This window comes from Nansenia antarctica (assembly GCF_963989245.1).
Source record: "Nansenia antarctica genome assembly, chromosome: 19".
In the NCBI taxonomy this organism is placed as follows: Eukaryota; Metazoa; Chordata; class Actinopteri; order Argentiniformes; family Microstomatidae; genus Nansenia; species Nansenia antarctica.
Genome location: NC_137692.1, coordinates 11,707,949 through 11,728,333, shown reverse-complemented (window position 1 = coordinate 11,728,333; position 20,385 = coordinate 11,707,949). Strand labels below are relative to the sequence as shown.

Genomic DNA, 20,385 nt, shown 5'->3' with positions numbered 1-20,385 from the left:
AAACATGCCATGACAATTTAGGAACAATAACCGATATGCGGCTTCAAACACGTTTCTCTGTGTAGTAACAACACTATTGTACTGTACATTTGCTTATCATAAAGTGTATTTTCCTGACCTATAATGTCACTTCAAAGAAGATATGTTGTCAGCAGTGGAGGCTCCTCCATAGAGGTGGAGGAGGCCTGGCCTCCCCAATAATTTGAGAGAAGAGAGAGAGATTTAAAAAAGCAATGATTATATTTATTTTATTTATTTATTTATTTAACAAAAAACATATTAGACTTTTTTAAATATTAATATTATTTCCGTTTTGTTCATAAATCTAAATTTTTCCATGGCTAAAACCCAATATTGCAATTGTAAAGCACCTACAGGCCAGAATCCCTATCCGTTTGTATTGAGGGAGGCCAGGCCTCCCCCAGGAAAGTGGTTTCTCATAGAAGTCAATGTAATGCAATTTTTTTCATGGCAATATGTGATTGGCCAAATCACTGAAAATGGGTGGGCAAGGGAGGCCTGGCCTCACTATGCATTGAGTCCAGGGCTGAAAGATTGACATTTTGTTCGTCCAATCACATGAAGCCATTTTGAGAATTCGCCAGTCACTTCAGTCAAAGAAACACTCGCCATAGTGGCTACGAGTGCAGGACACGTCTAGAACACCCATGGCTATTATCCCTGAAAATAATAGCTCATTTGGCTAAATACTTTTGCTTAAAATGACCTCGGAAGTCGGCGAGATTCTGGCGCGATTTATACATCGAATAGGTAGACAACATTTAGGATTTATTGAACAGTTTTATTTTTAATGAAGTCAATTTCGTTTTATTACAAGTCAATTTAATATTCTTCCATATCAAATTACTGCATTTTTTTACATTCTTTGTTGCTCTCCACCTCCAAATAGTATGCCTTTGGCCAGCACAAAGACAGATAAGAAGAACAGGGAACATTCCATCGCGAGTGAAGCGAGCAAGCGGAAAAAAATTGGCCTCCTCAATTCTGGAAGTCACCAGCCTCCACTGGTTGTCAGTGAGTTACAGCTTGGTTACAGCACAAGGCAGAGCTCATTACAGCCTTTCTAAAGCTGCCAGAATAGAGGTCGTTGTGACACTATACTGCAGGATTCTTAGTTGTGCATCAGTGGCGGACTCAGGCTGTTTGAAGGGCAGGGACGAAAAGAAAAAAAGGGCACCTACTGCACAACATGGGACCCCATCAGTGCACATGGTCAAGTTTAGACCATTGGAAGGGCAGCCAATAGGGCACATCCTAATTTTAATGTAATTAATTTTGCCATTTAGCAGACGCTTTTAATCCAAAGCGACTTACAATTACGAATTACAGGGACATTCCCCCTGGAGTAACTGAGGGCTAAGTGCCTTACTCAAGGGCACACTAGTAGTGGTGTGGTTTCAGGTGGGATTTGAACTCACAACCTTCCGATCACAAGTCCAACTCACTATCCACTAGACCACCACTACCACATCCTCTAATTTTGCCACTCAAAAGGACACTTTAGTGCGACGTTTTTCAACTGTGGGGGCACATGGTCAAGGTTAGACCATTGGAGGGGCACCAATAGGACACATCCTCTCATTTTTGCCACTCAAAAGGGCACTTAAGCGAGACGTTTTTCAACCGTGGGGGCACCAGGAGGGGCGGTCCCCCTGAGTCCGCCAGTGGTTGTCAGTGAGTTACAGCTTGGTTACAGCACAAGGCTGCTCTCTTTCTCAGAGCTCATTACAGCCTTTCTAAAGCTGCCAGAATAGAGGTCATCGTGACACTATACTGCAGGATTCTTAGTTGTGCATAGAGATAGTTGAACGCCTCTCAGAGTATGTGGCGCCGACTCAAAAGACGATGTTAGACTCATGTTCATGACACATGGTACATGTTTCAAACCATAACAGATTGATCCATTCGAGATTTTGCTGGACTGGAGCTGTTTCGTACCACTACACAACCTCAAAAGTGATTTTTATTCATTTGTAAGTCATTTTTGAGAATAGTATTTAGAAGAAACCTTAGTAGAAACCTTTTCGAAAACACACCACAAGACAGAGTCCTACGATTCATGAAGTATTACCTCACCAAATGCACTTATGTCACTTATTAGACACTGGGTAGTGGTGGTCTAGTGGATAGTGTGTTGGACTTCCGATCGGAAGGTTGTGAGTTCAAATCCCGCCTGAAACCACACCACTACTAGTGTGCCCTTGAGTAAGGCACTTAGCCCTCAGTTACTCCAGGGGGACTGTCCCTGTAATTCGTAATTGTAAGTCGCTTTGGATAAAAGCGTCTGCTAAATGGCTAAATTAAATTATTAAAATTATTAAATTCCATCTATAATATAGGCTAGTAGTGTAAGCCTAAACAGTTTTTTCATTGGAACATCATGATATGCCTCTGACCTAACAGTAATAACTGTAATAATGCTGGTTGTCTTGATTGGAATGGAAATTGTGTATGTACTGTAAACATGTCCTCTATTGAGTTTGGTCACAATCCATGTTCAAATACGTATGGCTCCCTCTTGTGGCCAGTAGGTATTCTGCCTCTTGTTTCTAGTTATGTTGCCATTTGACAGAGCAGTGAGGTTTATGTGCCAGTAGGTGGCAGTGGATAAATAACTGTTGCTTCCTACCATAACATGGCTCCAAAAACAAATGAAAAACCGTTTACTCTTTTTCACATAAAAAGAGAGAGAAATGGAGAGAAAGAGCAAACCTGCTGCCCAGTCAGGTCAGATACATATAATTATAATAAGAACATACAGTATCAGTCAAAAGTTTGGATACACCCTTCTCATTCAATGGTTTTTCTTTATTTATATATTATTTTCTACATTGTAGATTAACTGAAGACATCAAAAGTATTAACTATATTTTCGATTATTCAAAGTAGCCACCTTCTGCTTTTTTAGTGGTTTTCATGTATTCTAGAGAAGAGAATGCTGGGAGGTGTTCACAGTTTCCTTTTCCACTGACACACACACACACACACATACACACACACACACACACACACACACACACACACACACACACACACACACACACACACACACACACACACATACACACACACACACCAAGCTGATTGAGAGAATGCCAAGAGTGTGCAAAGCTGTCATCAAAGCTAAAGGTGGCTACTTTGAAGAATCTAAAATATAAAACATTCTGATTTGTTTCACACTTCTTTTCAAATTCATGTCTTCTTTCATAGTTTTTCATGTCTTCAGTAATAATCTACAATGTATTTTATTTTTATTTTTTTAAATAGAACCATTCAATGAGACAGTGTGTCCAAACCTTTCACTGGTACTGTAGATTCCAACACAAGCCAACAGTCTTCAGTGAATTATAAATAAATCGTTGTCTCAAATGAAGTGTAACTAAAGATCCTGATTCAGAATCCGACTTCTACCTGACTTGTCTATCTTTTGTCCAGTTAGGAGTATGTTATCTACATCCTCTACTAACTTTACCAAGACATTCATTTTCTTTTGTTGGCTACAATGGCCATTAGGGATGTAAACATTGAATGAGTGTGACACAGACATGCAGGAATAGGGATGGGACTGGAGAATCGTTTCCGGTTGAGGCCCGCTAACAAATCATTCGATGCATCAGATTCATATGCCTCTGAGGTTATCCATTCCTCTTATCGATGCAGGCATGTTTGCGCAGTAAGTGTAATAATAAGTAAAGAGGTAGCGACCACCACGGTTCTCTTGTCCCGAGGCAGCAAAGATTTAGTCAACCTTCTGAATAAAGTTGAAGGCCTTTCAGTTAAACTAAGGTTTCTAAGGGTGACGCAAGTGTATACTTTTAGTATAGAAACATTGTTTAAGAGATAACACAGATGACACAGAATTTGAGAAAAAAGATAGGTATCCAGATAGCTAGTTCCCGCTTTCAGAATGCCCTTTGATACCAAACAAGAACACCCCCCACACATTTCATGGCTGAGCTGAATTGACAGATGAATTGCAGCGAAGCCTTGCGTCTGACCTGAGACCTAAACCTCCCTCTCATAATACCGTTGAACCCTTAAGACAGCACTCAGATCAGGTGTCACTGCCCACGTCCTCATTAATAAAACACCAGAGCCTGAGAGACTCGCTCAGTGCTTCATCTTACTGTCACATGCATTCCCACCGCATCCCTACTGCATTAACAATACGACTACCTGAGTACTTGGTCACTACCTATTTGAACTCTATACTGTTCCATTTTATTCCACCTTATTGCACACCGTATGACAGTGTGTCACATCTCACATCTCACATGAACCTGAACTTTCCGTAATACATTAAGACTGTTGATATGCTGATTTGCATTCTGCTGCTATCACCTATTCTATTATTGACGCTATTGTATATACACCTGTTGTTGATTGTTGACTGTTTATATCCTGCTTATTCTTTTATTGACGTTATTGTATATACACCTGTTGTTGATTGTTGACTGTTGCTTAAATCCTGCTTATTCTATTATTGATTTTGTATTTCTGCTGCAATGCCAATGTCTAATGAACCTGAACCCAAGAATTGTATTCTTTGTATCCGTATATTGATGTAATGAAAGCATCTGATGACGTGACATGTAGATCAAAACATGGCAATGTGAAGGAGACGCACCCGTGTCATCTGCTGCTACCAAGACAGAAACAAACATGCACGCACGCACACGCACATACACACACACACACACACACACAAACACACATACATGTGTGGACACCGATGCACACACGTGAGGGAGAATTTTGTAACATGTCTATGGACCAAATACAGCCTTGGTCATCAGTACTCGTACCACACGTTCCATACACACTTTCCAGTGAGCTGTCCAAAAACAGAAATCAGTAACAGTGCCTTAACTGCTAGAACAGTTCTCTTGAGGGCAGTGTTTGATACATTAAACTACAACTACTGTGGAATACGAGACCTAAATCCATAATGTATTATTATCACTCATTCCGTATTTTAAGTAGGGAAGCTGTTAACACTAGAACAGCCGTGCCTTTTTACCTAATAAAAGAGCCTCTTTACAATGCTCAAGCTGCTATTTACACACAACGACCACTAGTTGGCTGCTTGTAAATTAGCCTGCTTCCTACACAGAAAAACTGCAAAATAGCTTTATATTAGCTTATCCTGATGTGATTTTAAAAATGTAAGTATACTGGGTGGTAGAACGCACATATCTAGGAAAAGTCATGAAAGGAGGGTCCTGAAATGTTATCAAGTGCAAAGATATAGGCTAAGATTTTTCTTTACTCACAGGGGTCAAATGACCCCTCATGGCTGATCTAGTGTTACAAGACACTCACTCTTTGGGCGGGTTGAGATCCTCAGTCTTGGTCTCAAAGAACCTCAGGACCTCCTCACTCTGGGAGATGTGGACAGGAAGCCTCATCAGAGACTGGAGAAAAGAGTGAGAAAGAGGAAACGATTAACACATTTTTAAAATACTGATTCAGGCATACAATCATACACAAGAGCCGTTGCAGGCATTGACACGATGGCATACAATGCACGTACACTCACATACTGTGTTTGGGAGTGTTTGTGTTCTATAGTATTATGTGTATGGCACTGTTTAGTGTTTACGGTAAGGCCCATGTTACTCAGCTGAGAGGATGAAGGGGGAGTCTTGAAGGAGAGGAGGGGAAGGAAGAGGGCTCAGAGCCCAGAGAAGGGATAATACAAAGGAAAACAGATGGAGGGTGATAGCACACAACATCCCTCTCTGTCACAACTGCAATTTTGTGCTGGACGCTCGGGATCTTCGCGTACACTATGAGCCTTCTGTAATAGGTCTACATTCAACTACATTGGGGGTTCTTACAGTATACTACTCGTTGTTCTTTCAATGAACATGACGTTGTTTGATTTGCACCAAGCTAACCAGACTTTTAGTGTTTTTTTTCTGAAAGTAAATCCAGTCAGTGTGAATGCTGCTGCCACACTGCTCCACATCTCCCACTCTAGAGACCCTGAGTGTAACCAGGGTTGGGTTGCCAGATCAGCTGTATTCATCCCTCTACTCTCATGTGCTGATTCATTCTGTTTTCCGGATGCTGCGTTTGACCTGTGACCCCTATTTCCCCCAGTTTCCTGCGTAAACGGACTATTTACATTCGTGACAGGAAGTGACAGGCACAGATAGAGCTGGGGGTTTCCTGTGGACACTGGTGGGGTAGATAGCTTCTGAGGCCCATCTCTCTCTCTCTCTCTCTCTCTGCTACATCTTAAATGCATGAAGAGGACATTGAAACAGTAGATAAAACCATATAAATAGAACGACCGTTCAATTTCTATGGATAACACCCTCTCTCTCTGAGACTGAGAGACAAGCTGTAACTGCAGACACAGAAGCAGCTGTTTTGTCAGTGTGGTTTCAAACATCAAACGACAGTGCTGAAAAATATTGGAGAATATACTGTATAATCATACCTTGGTTAGAGTTGTTTCTAAGTCAAATCATTTGATCAAACGTATTGTTTATATTTATGTCACTAAGATGATGCTCAATGTGCAAGACACAGTCAATTTCTAAAACAAGAAGGTGGACTTTGTTCATCTTACTCTGCAGTAGTCGTCCAGGTGCTTCAACCTTTTAACAGCGACGTCTCTCACATGACTCCGCCGAAATATGACTTTACCTGAAATAGAGAGCTTTGAATCATTATTGAATGTACTGTTTCTGAAAAGCACCACCAGGGGGAAAATGAGGATCAGCAAGGACCCAAGCATTGATTGATTGATTGATTGATTGATTGATTGATTTTGGTTAAAAAAAAAAAAGTACAGACAGTACATCCCAGAGGATAGCACGTAAAAGTACTGAAACACTTGTTTCCAACGTGGTCCTCGTTGGTAGACAAGAACATGCAAAAACTATACACCAAGAAGCAAACAAAGTGCATACAATTAAGAACATACAAGATACAATCAGAATACAGTTCGTCATTCTTTACACAAAAGTGCTGCGTATCAGGATGTATGTGTATGGGTAGGAGTGTGTATGACTATGCGTGTGCGTGTAAGCATGTAGGCTAGGTGTACGCATTGTATACTTGTGAAATCAAAGCCTAATGCCTGTAGGAAAACTTTGGAAGTGGCTGGTATACTAGTATGTAGTAAACATGTGACAAATCATGTAGCAATACGTGAGCTTAGAATTATAAGGTTCTATCTCCGTTTAGGGTAGTTCAGAGATATTGAGCGTCAAAGCTTTTACATTCCACATGTTTTGTGAGATGGAACCTTTGTATTTTACGAATTACTAACTAAAAAATGTCAACATTTTAAAAATAACACCACACAGGCATTAATAAACACCTAATGGATCAGATTATGTAAAAAACTAAATTTTGACAAAAATGGAGATAGAACTTTATAATTCTAACGTCACGAATAGTTAGACAAGGGGGAGACAACACTGTAAGGTTTAACAATGATGCGTGTGTGTTTATATCTGAATGTGTATCTGTCAGTCGGTCTGTCTGTCTGTCTGTCGGTCTAGCTTATTTTATTTCTGTCTGGGATAACAGCCAAGGGATTGTCTACGTCGGAGAGAATGAGGGCATAGTGAAGCCTCCGTGGTCGGGTCTCCAGTCCTTTAAGGCATGCCGAGGTTATCAGATTAGATAAAGCCCTCAGTGTCCCTGGCCTGCTCTGCTAGCCTCCTCCAGGAACACCAGGCCGGGGACGCATTTAGGCTGGACGGAGCATATTTCGACCGCATAGAAATAGACTGTGTAGAACAGACACATCTCTATTCCATGTCAGAGAGGAAACAGGGCCAATTCGACGTGTTTCTATCATCCGTTTTTTTTGCATCAGAGTGTTTAAGCCTGAGGAGTACAGTACGTGAGCTCAGAATGATAAGGTTCTATCTCCGTTTAGGGCAGTTCAGAGATATTGAGCGTCAAAGTTTTTACATTCCATTATGTTCTGTGAGATGGAACCTTTGTATTTTATTAATTACTAACTCAAAAATGTCAACATTTAAAAAAATAACACCACACAGGCATTAATAAACACCTAATGGATCAGATTATGTATAAAACTAAAATTTGACAAAAATGGAGATAGAACCTTATAATTCTAACGTCACGAGTAGCATTTGCTATATGCTTGCTGCAAACATCATCATGTGTCCTTATAGGATCTCTTGGTATGTTAGAATGCTCACCTGGCAAGAATGGAATGATCCTCTTTTTGGGGTCCTTCTGCCCTCCATCAATTGGGAATTGATCAAGAATCTGCATCTAGAATAAAATAAGAGCGACAAAAAAATTAACACGTTAAACAAATGTATAATACCACTGGATACTCACAGATTGCAGTTTTGACTGAATAATGGCCATAGTTAATCCATTACGTATTTGTGTGAATGATTTGCAAATATCTAAATGTTGTCTCCAAACCCTAAAGGGCCTTGGTAATAAAAAGCACCACTGACAATTACGCCAGATAAACAAAACTCCTGAAAGAGTTTTAAGAGCTAAATCAGAGGAAGCTCAAAGTGGAAGAGGAATGCAGATGAGATGAGTGAAAAAAAAACACAGAGAAGGTTGTGAACTCTGGAGTGGCAGACGACCTCCTAGTTAAATGACTACATCAAGGGTGTAATTACATAGCCTCTGAAGAGCTACTATGTTAAGTCACCAGACGACACACAGGGGACACTTTGATCTCCGTGGCGACAGAGAGACAGGGTTACGTCACCCACTGACTGTCGTCTGCAAAACACACTCAGGCCGACCCCTGAAAGAGCTTACTGGGTTTAAGGTGTAGATTGTCAGATGGACAAGGAGTTCTAGACATGTTCAATCTAGTCTCAGTCCATGAAACATTGAGTAACCCGATAATATAATTGAGTTAGAGGAGCAGATGCGCAAATGGAGAAGAGGAAATACTGTATGTACTGTACTGTATGAAGTGGTCTTTATGATGATGTATAAACATGCATAAAAAGTATCTTCTGCTGATTCAATGTGTATACATGCATGGGTGCATGCATGTGTTTGGGAGAATGTGTCCAATAGTGTGTGTGCATGTTGAACAGACGGCCCAAACACCAGGCCAGGGGAGTGGACCAGACCTTGGTCAACTTTCTCGCTCAAAGTTTACTTGAGCCTGCCTGGAATGCTACAGTAGATGGGTGCGGTTTGCACTTTTGGAGACTTTTCAATTGTTTTCAAGCGCTGCCTTGATTTGACGATTACAAATACTATCTCAACCACGGTTGTATGGACCAGGACCAGGGTGAAGTGGCAAAGTGAGCCAAAGTTGGCAAAGAGGAAGCAAATGAGAGAAGTCCAGTCAGGACTAGTTGGAGGGGCAGCCAGACCCATGTTGTCTAGTTGGAGGAGCAGCCAGACCCATGTTGTCTAGTTGGAGGGCAGCCAGACCCATGTTGTCCGGGTCTGTTTTCTGTGTGTCTGTTTGTGAGAGTTTCCAGAGAGAGTCAGTGTGGTTGTTTCTCTCCTTGCTTCTCCTTGCTTCCCTCTGCTGAAACATAACATCTCTTTCTCTCCTTGGTATTTCCCTCTCCTCAGAAACACTGACAGTAGAACTAGGAGTGGTTTCCTTTGAAGGGCTCAGCACTCGTTACTGCTGGACCTAAGGAACTGTTTTGGTTAACCAAAAGTATCAAAATAGAGAGAAATGTGAAGATAGAAATTCAAGTTTTCCAATGTAGACTCCTCACTATAATCACTATACTAGTAGTTTCACATGCACAGAGCTACAGTACTGTATGTACAGGTCTAAGAACAACAATGGTAACAGTGGAACAGCTTGGAACACAACCCCCTGTGGGCGAATTCCCTCTCAGACAGTAGTGTGGTACAGCAGCAGCTACAGGCAGAGGACTTGTATTTACTTGCACAGGATTTCTTTCCCAAAGTGTCCGGCTGGAGATAAATGTGTTAGATTTGCTGTATCAGCCAAGTCTGCCCTCTGGGAACATGAACACGCCAATGTAGCAACAGGTGCTATGATGAAGTAGTCAGTGTGTGTGTGTGTGTGTGTGTGTGTGTGTGTGTGTGTGTGTGTGTGTGTGTGTGTGTGTGTGTGTGTGTGTGTGTAGCACCAGGGTGTGGATGGAGACAGAGCGTGTGCGTGTGTGTGTGTGTGTGTGTGTGTGTGTGTGTGTGTGTGTGTGTGTGTGTGTGTGGTGTCTCTCTCTCTCTATGTGTGAGGGAGTCAAATTTAGTAGCAGAAAGTAAACACACTACAGAATAGAGAGGGAGAAGGGAGGGGGTGCTCAATATGCAAACTCACAGACAGACAGACAGACAGACAGACAGACAGACAGACAGACAGACAGACAGACAGACAGACAGACAGACAGACAGACAGACAGACAGACAGACAGACAGACAGAGAGAGGGTGGAGGAATGTTTGAGTAGGAAGACAATTGAATACTGTGTACTGGTTTTGTTTTGACCTCCACTAGATGAACACGGCATGAAAGTTATGTACTTCTCAGCCTTCTCAGTTAACATGATCTATATTGCAAGTATTTGGTATTCTTGGGGAGGATGCATTTTTCTATTCAAGTCTCTGTACTTACAATCTGTATGTATATCATTCTTTAGGTTGACAGGAACTGAAACATCCACAGTTCCTAAATCATTCATGACCTTGTATTATTATTACCTCAATATTTCAGACTGCAACTCAACTACTGAGCCCCTAACGGCTATTGATTGTGAAACTCTGCACTACACTCAGATGTGGATCTGTCTTTAACTTTGATCAAAGCTTAATGATTACACACTTTCACACTCTTACTTGCAAAATACTTTTTGTTCAGAATAACAGTTTTAAGGAGAAAAACCTAGTTATGGGCCGGCTTATGAATCTAGTGCAGACGATTACAGTGCAGACAGGGTAGTTCTGATTCTGATTCCAAAACTAAGGCAACCAACTCAGTGACCTATGCAGGAGTTTCCCAACCAAGGCAAGAGGAGAGCGAAAAGGAAAATAGGCAAACCTGCACACACCACAATCCCCCATTGGAATGCCCTAACACGTGTGTTATGTGTTATGTCTTCTGTGGTCCCAGGGTGTGGATGGAGACAGAGCGTGTGCGTGTGCGCAAAGAGAGAGAGAGAGAGAGAGAGGGGGGGGGGGGGGCTGATGTATTCTCTCTGAGGGTAAACACTGCTAACTTCAAACATGGCATTTCCCAACCGACACCACAAATGATTGCAGGTTGCAGACCTCAGCAATATTTCACACAAACTACATGGAAAAGTGTAAGTGCACTTAAACCATCACTCCACTTCTAAGGGATACTTTATCACTGTTCACTTCTAAGGGCTACTAGCAGACCAATGATAAAACTAACCATGGCTGGCTGCAAACTGCATTTCAACAATCGCAACTAGATCTTACAAAATGTAACTGGTCAAAATGTCTAAAGTTTCATGCCTCCCACAGTTAAAACTATGACTGTAGTTCACATCCCACGCCTACAATTACAACTACGCACGTCACCCGAAAGACATTGAGCTCAGATTTCTTATTTTGTACAAGAAAAAATGCATATCGTAATCACTTTGGCGGGGCAGAGAGCGTGCAAAACATATTTCTGTTCCCCGTCCAACATCTTACTGAGGCGTTCGATTGTGCAACGGCACAGAGAACAGTACTGAGCCTGACATGAACTGTAGGTGTCTAGTGGCACAGACGCAAACTCAGACAGAACATCTTTGTGTCTAAGTTGTGACTTAGAAGCTCAGAAGAATCTTCAAAGAGAAACGATTGTCAGAGGCACTACTACAGGAGACGAGGGAGGAATGAAGAAGTGGATTATACTCTAGGAAGTGAACTATTGGTGTCTTTCAGATCCAGTGGTTTAAGAGGAGGTCTTGCTACACTGTTCAGAGATGAAAAGAACATGAGTAAAGTAAAAGACAATAATGCTGAAATCATTGTTGAAATTAATCATGTCATTACAACTATTAATGAAAATATATACTGTATCTACCAAATTGTAAAATAGCTAAGATAATGTACAAGGCACAAATCAGGTCTAATTACTTAGGACAGCCGTGCCTATTTCACCTACTCTTAGCACCGCCTCTGGGGTCAAATGACCATAGTCTTTAGAATGGGAAGTTGCTACTTACACACAAAGACCACTAGTTGGCGCCTCAACCGGTGTTGTGTTTGATGCCGGTCCATTTTTATGGATCTAATACATCTAATAGTATTACCATGAGATAATGTATTTGTAGTCATTTCCTGATCAGTTTTTTTTTTGGTGTACCTGTTCCCTAATGCTAAAGATTGCCTTAGCTTAGAGATACACAGTACCTACCATTTTTGCAGACGCTCTTGACTTGTGCAATGCTAGACAGTCAGTGTGCATACAACAACAACAACAACAGCAACAACAACAACAACAACAACAACAACAACAACAACAACAACAACAACAGCAGCAGCATAACTGACTATGTGACTACACTGACTATGTGACTACTATGTGACGACAGTACACGAATATGTGTATATGCGTATGGGGGATAATACAATGCACTAGTCTCTGATTCGATGTGGAAGCAGCTGTTGGTCATTGCTCCTCGGCCTGACTGGCAGACCTGCAGCTAAAGGCAGCCAGAGAACAGCAGGGAACGTTGGACAAGACAAATTTTTACAGAGACAGAGAGAGGAGAAGCTGAAGCTCAGTTTCCATCCAGTAGAGCAGGGCAGGATTTTCCTGACTATTAGCGAGGGACCCCTAGAACAAAGGGCTTCCTCTTGCCGCCTTCGACACAGTCACGAGACCGAGCGGTAACCGTCTGGCGCAAGAGGGTATATGGGTGTTTCACCAGGAGACTACATACTGTACATACTGTACATGGTCGTTTCGGCACACTCAGCACAGTCTGTGACGTTAGAATGATAAGGTTCAATCTCCAAAATTGAGTTTTTTACATAATCTGATCCATTAGGTGTCTATTAATGCCTGTGTGGTGTTATTTTTAAAATGTTGACATTTTTGAGTTAGTAATTCATCAAATACAAAGGTTCCATCTCACAAAACATAATGGAATGTAAAAACGTTGACGCTCAATATCTCTGAACTGCCCTAAACGGAGATAGAACCTTCTCATTCTAAACGGAGATAGAACCTTCTCATTCTAAACGGAGATAGAACCTTATCATTCTAAACGGAGATAGAACCTTATCATTCTAAACGGAGATAGAACCTTATCATTCTAAACGGAGATAGAACCTTCTCATTCTAAACGGAGATAGAACCTTCTCATTCTAAACGGAGATAGAACCTTCTCATTCTAAACGGAGATAGAACCTTCTCATTCTAAGCTCACGAGTCCCCTAGGCCACCGCCATTACTAAGACAGGGTGACAAGCCCTCTGATAAAGACAGAGGATCCCAATTTGAATTAGCTGGAAAAAGTGAATTGTGTTTATCCGTTAATGTGTCCTAATATTGTCAAATACATCAATCAATCAACATTTAGCTTTAGTTGGTGAAGTTGGGTGATAGCAAGCAGGCATAGATGTTTCCTTCCAACAACTAAAAGGGGCATCATCCCCCCCCATATCCCATTTCATATTCTGACATCATTATTTCCTCTCCCCCCATTCTTGGGTTTAAATGTATATGACGGCATCAGCGTATGGGATTTTCCCCTGTGTCCGTTCCGGCCCCAGTGTTCTTCAATGGAAACCTTTCAGAGGGGGCTTCCCCTTGCTGGAACATCATTCTGTGGGGAACACACTGGGCACATTGAGGTTTTGTGCCCCCAACCACCCCCCCCCCCCCACACACACACACACACACACACACACACACACACACACACACACACACACACACACAAACTGAGGACCAGACGATCGGGGACCAAGAGTTCAAACTGACCTCATTACCAATAGCATGTTTAATGTAGGCTATTGCTGTTTGTAAGTGCTTAATGTTGTGTGGCCTGTAATTGTCCTGTGGCTTCTATGTGCTTGAAATGTCGCTGCTCCCATAAGTGTGTATGTGGTGTGGTTTGTAAACATTCTCTGGCTTGTGTGTGCTTCTACGTTTTTGCTATGACTTCATGTGTCCCTGTCCCCTATGCGCTGTTTGTTGCAGCCGCTTGTAATCACCTCAGCTTGCTTACTTGTGTTTTTTGTCAAGTGTGATGTTGGGGTACCTTGTCTCAGCCACGTGTTCTTAGAATATTGAAATGTTTTATTTTAATTAATGACGTTACTTATCAGGATGCCATGTTGCAACTGGCCGGGGACTTCAGCTGAAAATTAGCCGACTAGGCTAACGCTGCATTTTTACTGTATTTTATATGGTTCATGTATTTGGATTGTCCTCGATATAATAAACTAATTAACTAAACTAAACTAAACTAGCACAAACTGGCCTCATCACTAGGACCGAGAGTTTTTCCAGTTCACAAAACCTGCCCAGGAAAAACCACTGGGCCCTTGTTCTAGCCTGTATTAACTTGGGTCCTGTGTTCTCGACACATAGAACTTCATTTCAATGTTTTCCTCAACATCTTACAATCTATTCTCTGTATAAATCACAGCACTGGTTTAAGAGGGAAGCGGGTCAGTTTGGAATGCCATTGACCTGATAGTGAGAGTTCATAGACATAATTGAGTTTTGGAGTTTTTGTTTTGCTTTTCATTTATGGATTTACATGTAAACCATGTCAAGGAATCAGAAGGTTTGTAAATCCATAAATGAAAAGCAAAAAGTCATACAAATATTCATTGTCAAAAATAAGTATGTGCAGAGGGGGTTTAAAATAATTTTAAAATAAAAGTACATTATCAAACTGACATTGAATTTTTTTTCGGGATTATCGTGTCTCTGTAACTGCGGAATTCAGCAGTTTGAGAGAAGAAACATTACCTGCAGGTCAAAGAATGTGCTGTATCTTCTGTAGATGACATGAGAGGTGGAGTCTGAGTATGTGACATTGATGAGGTACACCTAGCGAGAGAAAAACAAACAATATTAGACACAAAGTCTAATAGTCAGAGACACAGCATCACTTAAGTCTGACACACCATAATAATGGCACATTGCATCAACTCCTAGAGGTCAGCAGAGGTCAAGCAAACTCATTACGCCTGTCTGTTTGAGCCACACCTCAGAAGAATGGGGGAGGGGTCACAGGTCAGTAGGTTTTAAACCTCAGCTGAAGGTTTCAACCTCACACACTTTAGCTCAAGTTGGAGAGGAAATAACCATTCACACTTCATTGACTCCTGCCTTGATCGTAGTTCTCTGATTGTAGTTTATAAGTAAGTAGCCTTAAGAACCCGATGGTTCTCGAGCCTAATGGCCCATAGGAGCAGGAGCCTATCTCCTGTTTCAGTAGAGTGAGGCGGCTTGATGTGCAAGTACCCCCCCTGGACATGACGCTGGTATGTCACAGGGTCTTACCTCCAATCCGACCCTTAATGCTGAGTGCCAAGTAGGGAGGCATCGGGTACCATTATAGTCTTTGGTATGACTCGGCCATGGCTTGCTGTTTTCAATACCGTCCCAATCTCAGGGCGGACAATCTAACCGCAAGGCCACTGAGCTGGTATAAATTTGTCGATTTGTGTAAGATGGTAGTTTATGGCTCGCTGTTTTCAATACCCTTACTTCTAGTTCCAACTACAGCTTTGGCATGAAGCACAGTAAACAATTCCAATACCAATTTCCAATTGTTAGGCCTTTTTGAGCTTTTTCTTTCACCCCAAAGACATAATTTATCACCCAGAATACCATACAACTCAATCAATTAAATGATTATCAAAACATAAGTACGGTATTACAACTTGACAACAAGTTTCCCCTGAGGACAGTCAGGGCACACCATCAATGGCATTCACAATGTAGGCTAGGCTACATCCCACACGCACACTGGGACACACCCTGGTGTCTACTGTGGACCTAATGCCTAGACTTTAGCTTAGATGCTAAGGGTGTGTTGTAGTGTGTGTCTGTGTGCGAGGGAGTGTTGTGGCATGCAGGAGACCAGTGTTTGAACTAGTTAGGTCACACCCATACTGTATAGTTCAGCTCCTAGATGTGAGTAGCAATGAATGTTTGTCTAGGAGATGTGTTCCACATGTGGCCACAATTTGTGAAAACAAGTCCTATTTGAAATCATGTCTTGATTTTACAGAGCAGTTCATTATAGAAATGTGTGGAGCAAGGCAGAACAAGTTCCTGTGCAACTAATTGAATACAGACAGCATGACCAAATGCTTTGAATTACGTGTTTAGGTAATTATGTGTGATAAACACAGTGCCATATGAGAATGTCTTCCATGCTCTGCCAATCGCATATCAGGGTACATATGGACCTTTACTGCAAACAGTAATGTTTGTTTCTTTTTGTGACAGAATTTTGATTTAGATAGTCAGATGGGACTTAATTTATCATTGAGTGCTCAAAAAGTATTGACTATATTATGTTCCTACGACACTGACTCAGATGAAACATGTTTATAGCATGTCAATGTGTCATGACTCCACATAACTGTACTTGTCTACATATCTGAATTGTCTTACATATGGAGTTAACGTAAGTTCAAAACCTATGTGAGCAAATATCCATCCAGAAAGAAACATGTAAAAGCCACAGCATATAGCTATCACTATATCAAATCATTTGATGTGGTCTGTGCATGCACAACATATTGGAATAATATAAATCCATTTGGGTGGAAATGTACAGTAGGGCGTTGTGATAGTTTCCCAAAAGGCAGCATGAAAAAACCCAGTTGGTTTGCTCATAATATAAACACATTGCTAGTATTGCTAGTTATGACATTCTTTAGGCCTTCAAGGACCCATTTGACACTTCATCAAGACCACTGGAACACCACTGAACGAAGGCTACAATTGCAATTACAATTACAATTGCTTTTGCGATGCTGTTATAAATATTAAATGAGACATATGTTTATGTTTTAACCAGCTTTAACGATGTGTCTTTTACCAGAGGTGCTTGAAATCAACAGTTAGCAAGGCAGCTAGCTACTATGAAATCTGTAATAAACAAATGTAGTATCCATGGTTTCTCTGTGGGCTCTAGTGCGTTCCACTCTCTCGTGCAAGGAAGTCACACTAGAACCTTGGAAACAGAAGACAAAGGGGTTGCTTCTTTCTCCTCTCCAAAACAGGAGAAGCATTTTCAGTTGTTTAGCTCATTGACAATGAGATTTGATGCTTGTTTCTACCTCTTGGGACTTCCCAGTCCAGCATGTCCTAATGCACACACACCCCAGAGAGGAGAGCTCTGCACTGGGCTTAGGGACCTCGGGGAGTCCTCAGGGAGCAAGGGAGGGATGGTTCAATTCAATTGATCCTCTCTCTCTAATGAATTAATCCTTTTAGACCTAATGAACTAATATATTTTATTTTTCACCATAGAGAGTGTTTTCATTTCACCATAGATCAGCGCTTTCCCAACTCTTCTTACAGCCCATAAGAGTTTTCAATCATGTATTCAAACGTGTACATCAAGGAGTGGTCTGTGTGTCAAGGAATAATGGAATGTGTCTGTAAACGTATATTCAAGTCAATTCATTCAAAGATGAATTGTTTTGGTCATGGAGAGATGTAGAGATGTAGATGTCTTTTACAGTACTGCTTTTACTTCTCTGCTCAACTCCGAACTACGGCAGGACCATGTAAATACACAATTCGTGAGTTTAGAATGAGAAGGTTCTATCTCCGTTTAGAATTATACGGTTCTATCTCCGTTTAGAATGATAAGGTTCTATCTCCGTTTAGAATGATAAGGTTCTATCTCCGTTTAGAATGATAAGGTTCTATCTCCGTTTAGAATGAGAAGGTTCTATCTCCGTTTAGAATGAGAAGGTTCTATCTCCGTTTAGAATGATAAGGTTCTATCTCCGTTTAGAATGAGAAGGTTCTATCTCCGTTTAGAATGATAAGGTTCTATCTCCGTTTAGGGCAGTTCAGAGATATTGAGCGTCAAAGTTTTTACATTCCATTATGTTCTGTGAGATGGAACCTTTGTATTTTATGAATTACTAACTCAAAAATGTCAACATTTTTAAAAATAACAACACACAGGCATTAATATACACCTAATGGATCAGAGTATGTGAAAAACTCAATTTTGACAAAAATGGAGATAGAACCTTATAATTCTAACGTCACGAATTGTGATACACAAGAGGGGCGTATAATAACATCATACAGTCCAATGCATGTTTCACTGTTACAGAGACAATAACAGATCGGTACTCACATAATGTTTGGACGGATTCCTCCTCTTCTGCACGTCCTGGACTGTAACTTCTAGGACAGTTCGGAACTGCATGTTTTTGAACTGATCAAATGTTATCTAAACATAAAAGAATCGCTCAATGAAAGTGATCGAGTCGATTTAAAGTAAATGTTGTCATTTGAGACCAGACATGCTTGCTGCTTTAAGGATAACTAGCTATAGACATTTGCGCTTATGATCCTATGAAAAAAATGCGTTCAGAATGGTCTAATAAAGTTAAACGCTTGGAAAAAGTGCAGAGAAAATAAAATAAATGCGCGTAAAATATAAGTGCGTCTTGGAGCGCTGATCACCAATGGAATGAAGGGCTGGTCCAGAGGTCCAGATGTCCTATGCAAGGCCATGTCGCTCAGATGAATCATGCATAAGGCAGTCACCACTAGACGTCGTTTTCCGGTGTTCCGGTGCCTTTTCTGACTCTGCCCCGCAGCAGGATCCGACTCCCCTTTGCTCTTCTGACAAATGAGTGTTTCTACCAGAACATCACAAGAGTTGCAACTCTTCACAAAAAAAAGCGATGGTATATTTTGGGTTTGAAGTTTTAAGACGAAGTCATAGCTGGGTCATTTTTTTAATACGGTGCCTTTTCCGTCCCCAGTACTAAATCATGTTGTATTTTGTCTAAATTTGGACAAATACTAATTCCATAAGGTTTTTCATGTATAGTCAATTGTTATTTATTATGAATACAATGATATGGGCTTCTAAGTTGTTGTTTTCTACATTTTAAAAGCTTTGGTTAAAGATGTAAATTGGATTTTGCATGGGATTTGGGATGTCCAGTGTTGTTCATTCAACTTCAATCCAAAAAACAACTATTAAAAACATATACATTTCCAAATATGTTATTATTATTTCATTTTCCTGATCAATATCTATTGAAATCAAATGTAGTTTTTATCCTTTTTTTTTTAATTTTAAAAAATTAAGGTTTTGCTTACAATATTGCTTGTCCCTGCGATCACTGTCCACCCTGTTATGCTGTGTCAATGTCCCTTTTAAAAGAAAACCATATTTCTCAATCACATCACTCTCATGAGGTGACATCACATCAGTGGAGGGGATTTCAAATGTGGTAAGCTGTGTGATTTTCTACCTCTTTTACCATCTGATTTTTATGTTTTTATCCAGTGAGTTTAATGTGGTTGACCATAACGTGTCCACCCTGTTATGCCTAAATATTGAGGAGATCAATCAAATTGAATAATTTCAAAAAAAAGTATTTAGTGCAAATTAGATTCCTCATCAAGTATTCATGGTCATTCTAGGCATTATGCTAACACAGGCAGGCTAAAGGCTAACTTTAACTTAAAATGTCCACCCTGTTAGTGTCCACCCTGTTATGTGTCCACTCTGTTCTGGAGACACTCGTCCTATTCAACTACAGAGGGTATTCTAAATAAAATAAAATGTAGGTGCCTGAGCTCGACCACTATGTTTTTCAGCAAGCTAGATATGTCCTTTATATAATAGAACATTAAAATATAGATAAATCAACAATTTATTTTTCACAAGTTATGAAGTCCAAATGGCACCGGATAAAAAAAAGGACCCAGCTATGTGATCCTCAGAAAGGCACTAATGATTGGGCTATCCATAATAATAACGTCGTCAAACATGATCAGTAATAGGCTGCTATCCCTATGGGACCAGTTGAAAGTTAGTCCGCTCACTGTCAGGACTGTCGGAACTTTTTAAAATATCCAGACCCAAATAATGCTAAATAGTGTACCTGTTTGTACCATTTACCTGTTAATTCATGTCATCAATACACTTCCTGCTGACAACTGTCAGTGTTTTCTTCCTGAAAACAATAGTGCATTATGCAGTTCGCTTCTGTTGACAAGCATTACACTTGTGCTTTAAGCAGCAGCAAGCAAATGAAAAGAAAACACTTTCTAACCCATTTCTAACCAGAAATTTGGTGATTTATTACAAGAAAAACGTACTGAAACGAACTACAAGTCAATCGATACATGAGTGGTTATTTTGGTCTAAAAAATACAGTTAAAGTCAAGCCGCTGTTAGATTTCTCGGTCCATTTT

At 40.7% G+C, this 20,385-nt stretch overlaps 1 protein-coding gene across 1 annotated transcript in view; it reads right to left on the bottom strand.

The window, feature by feature from the left end:
• Positions 1–18,373, bottom strand: part of LOC308173769 (SH3 and PX domain-containing protein 2A-like) — a gene marked incomplete at both ends in the record, with an annotated part of 58,111 nt that extends 39,738 nt beyond the window's left edge. Inside the window, 5 exons of the mRNA XM_080548820.1 lie at positions 5,344–5,435; positions 6,602–6,678; positions 8,214–8,289; positions 14,932–15,012; positions 18,302–18,373. Of these exons, the coding sequence (XP_080404946.1) occupies positions 5,344–5,435; positions 6,602–6,678; positions 8,214–8,289; positions 14,932–15,012; positions 18,302–18,373 (398 nt within the window). The remainder of the gene's footprint in view (positions 1–5,343; positions 5,436–6,601; positions 6,679–8,213; positions 8,290–14,931; positions 15,013–18,301) is intronic.
• Between the last annotated feature and the right edge of the window lie 2,012 nt (positions 18,374–20,385).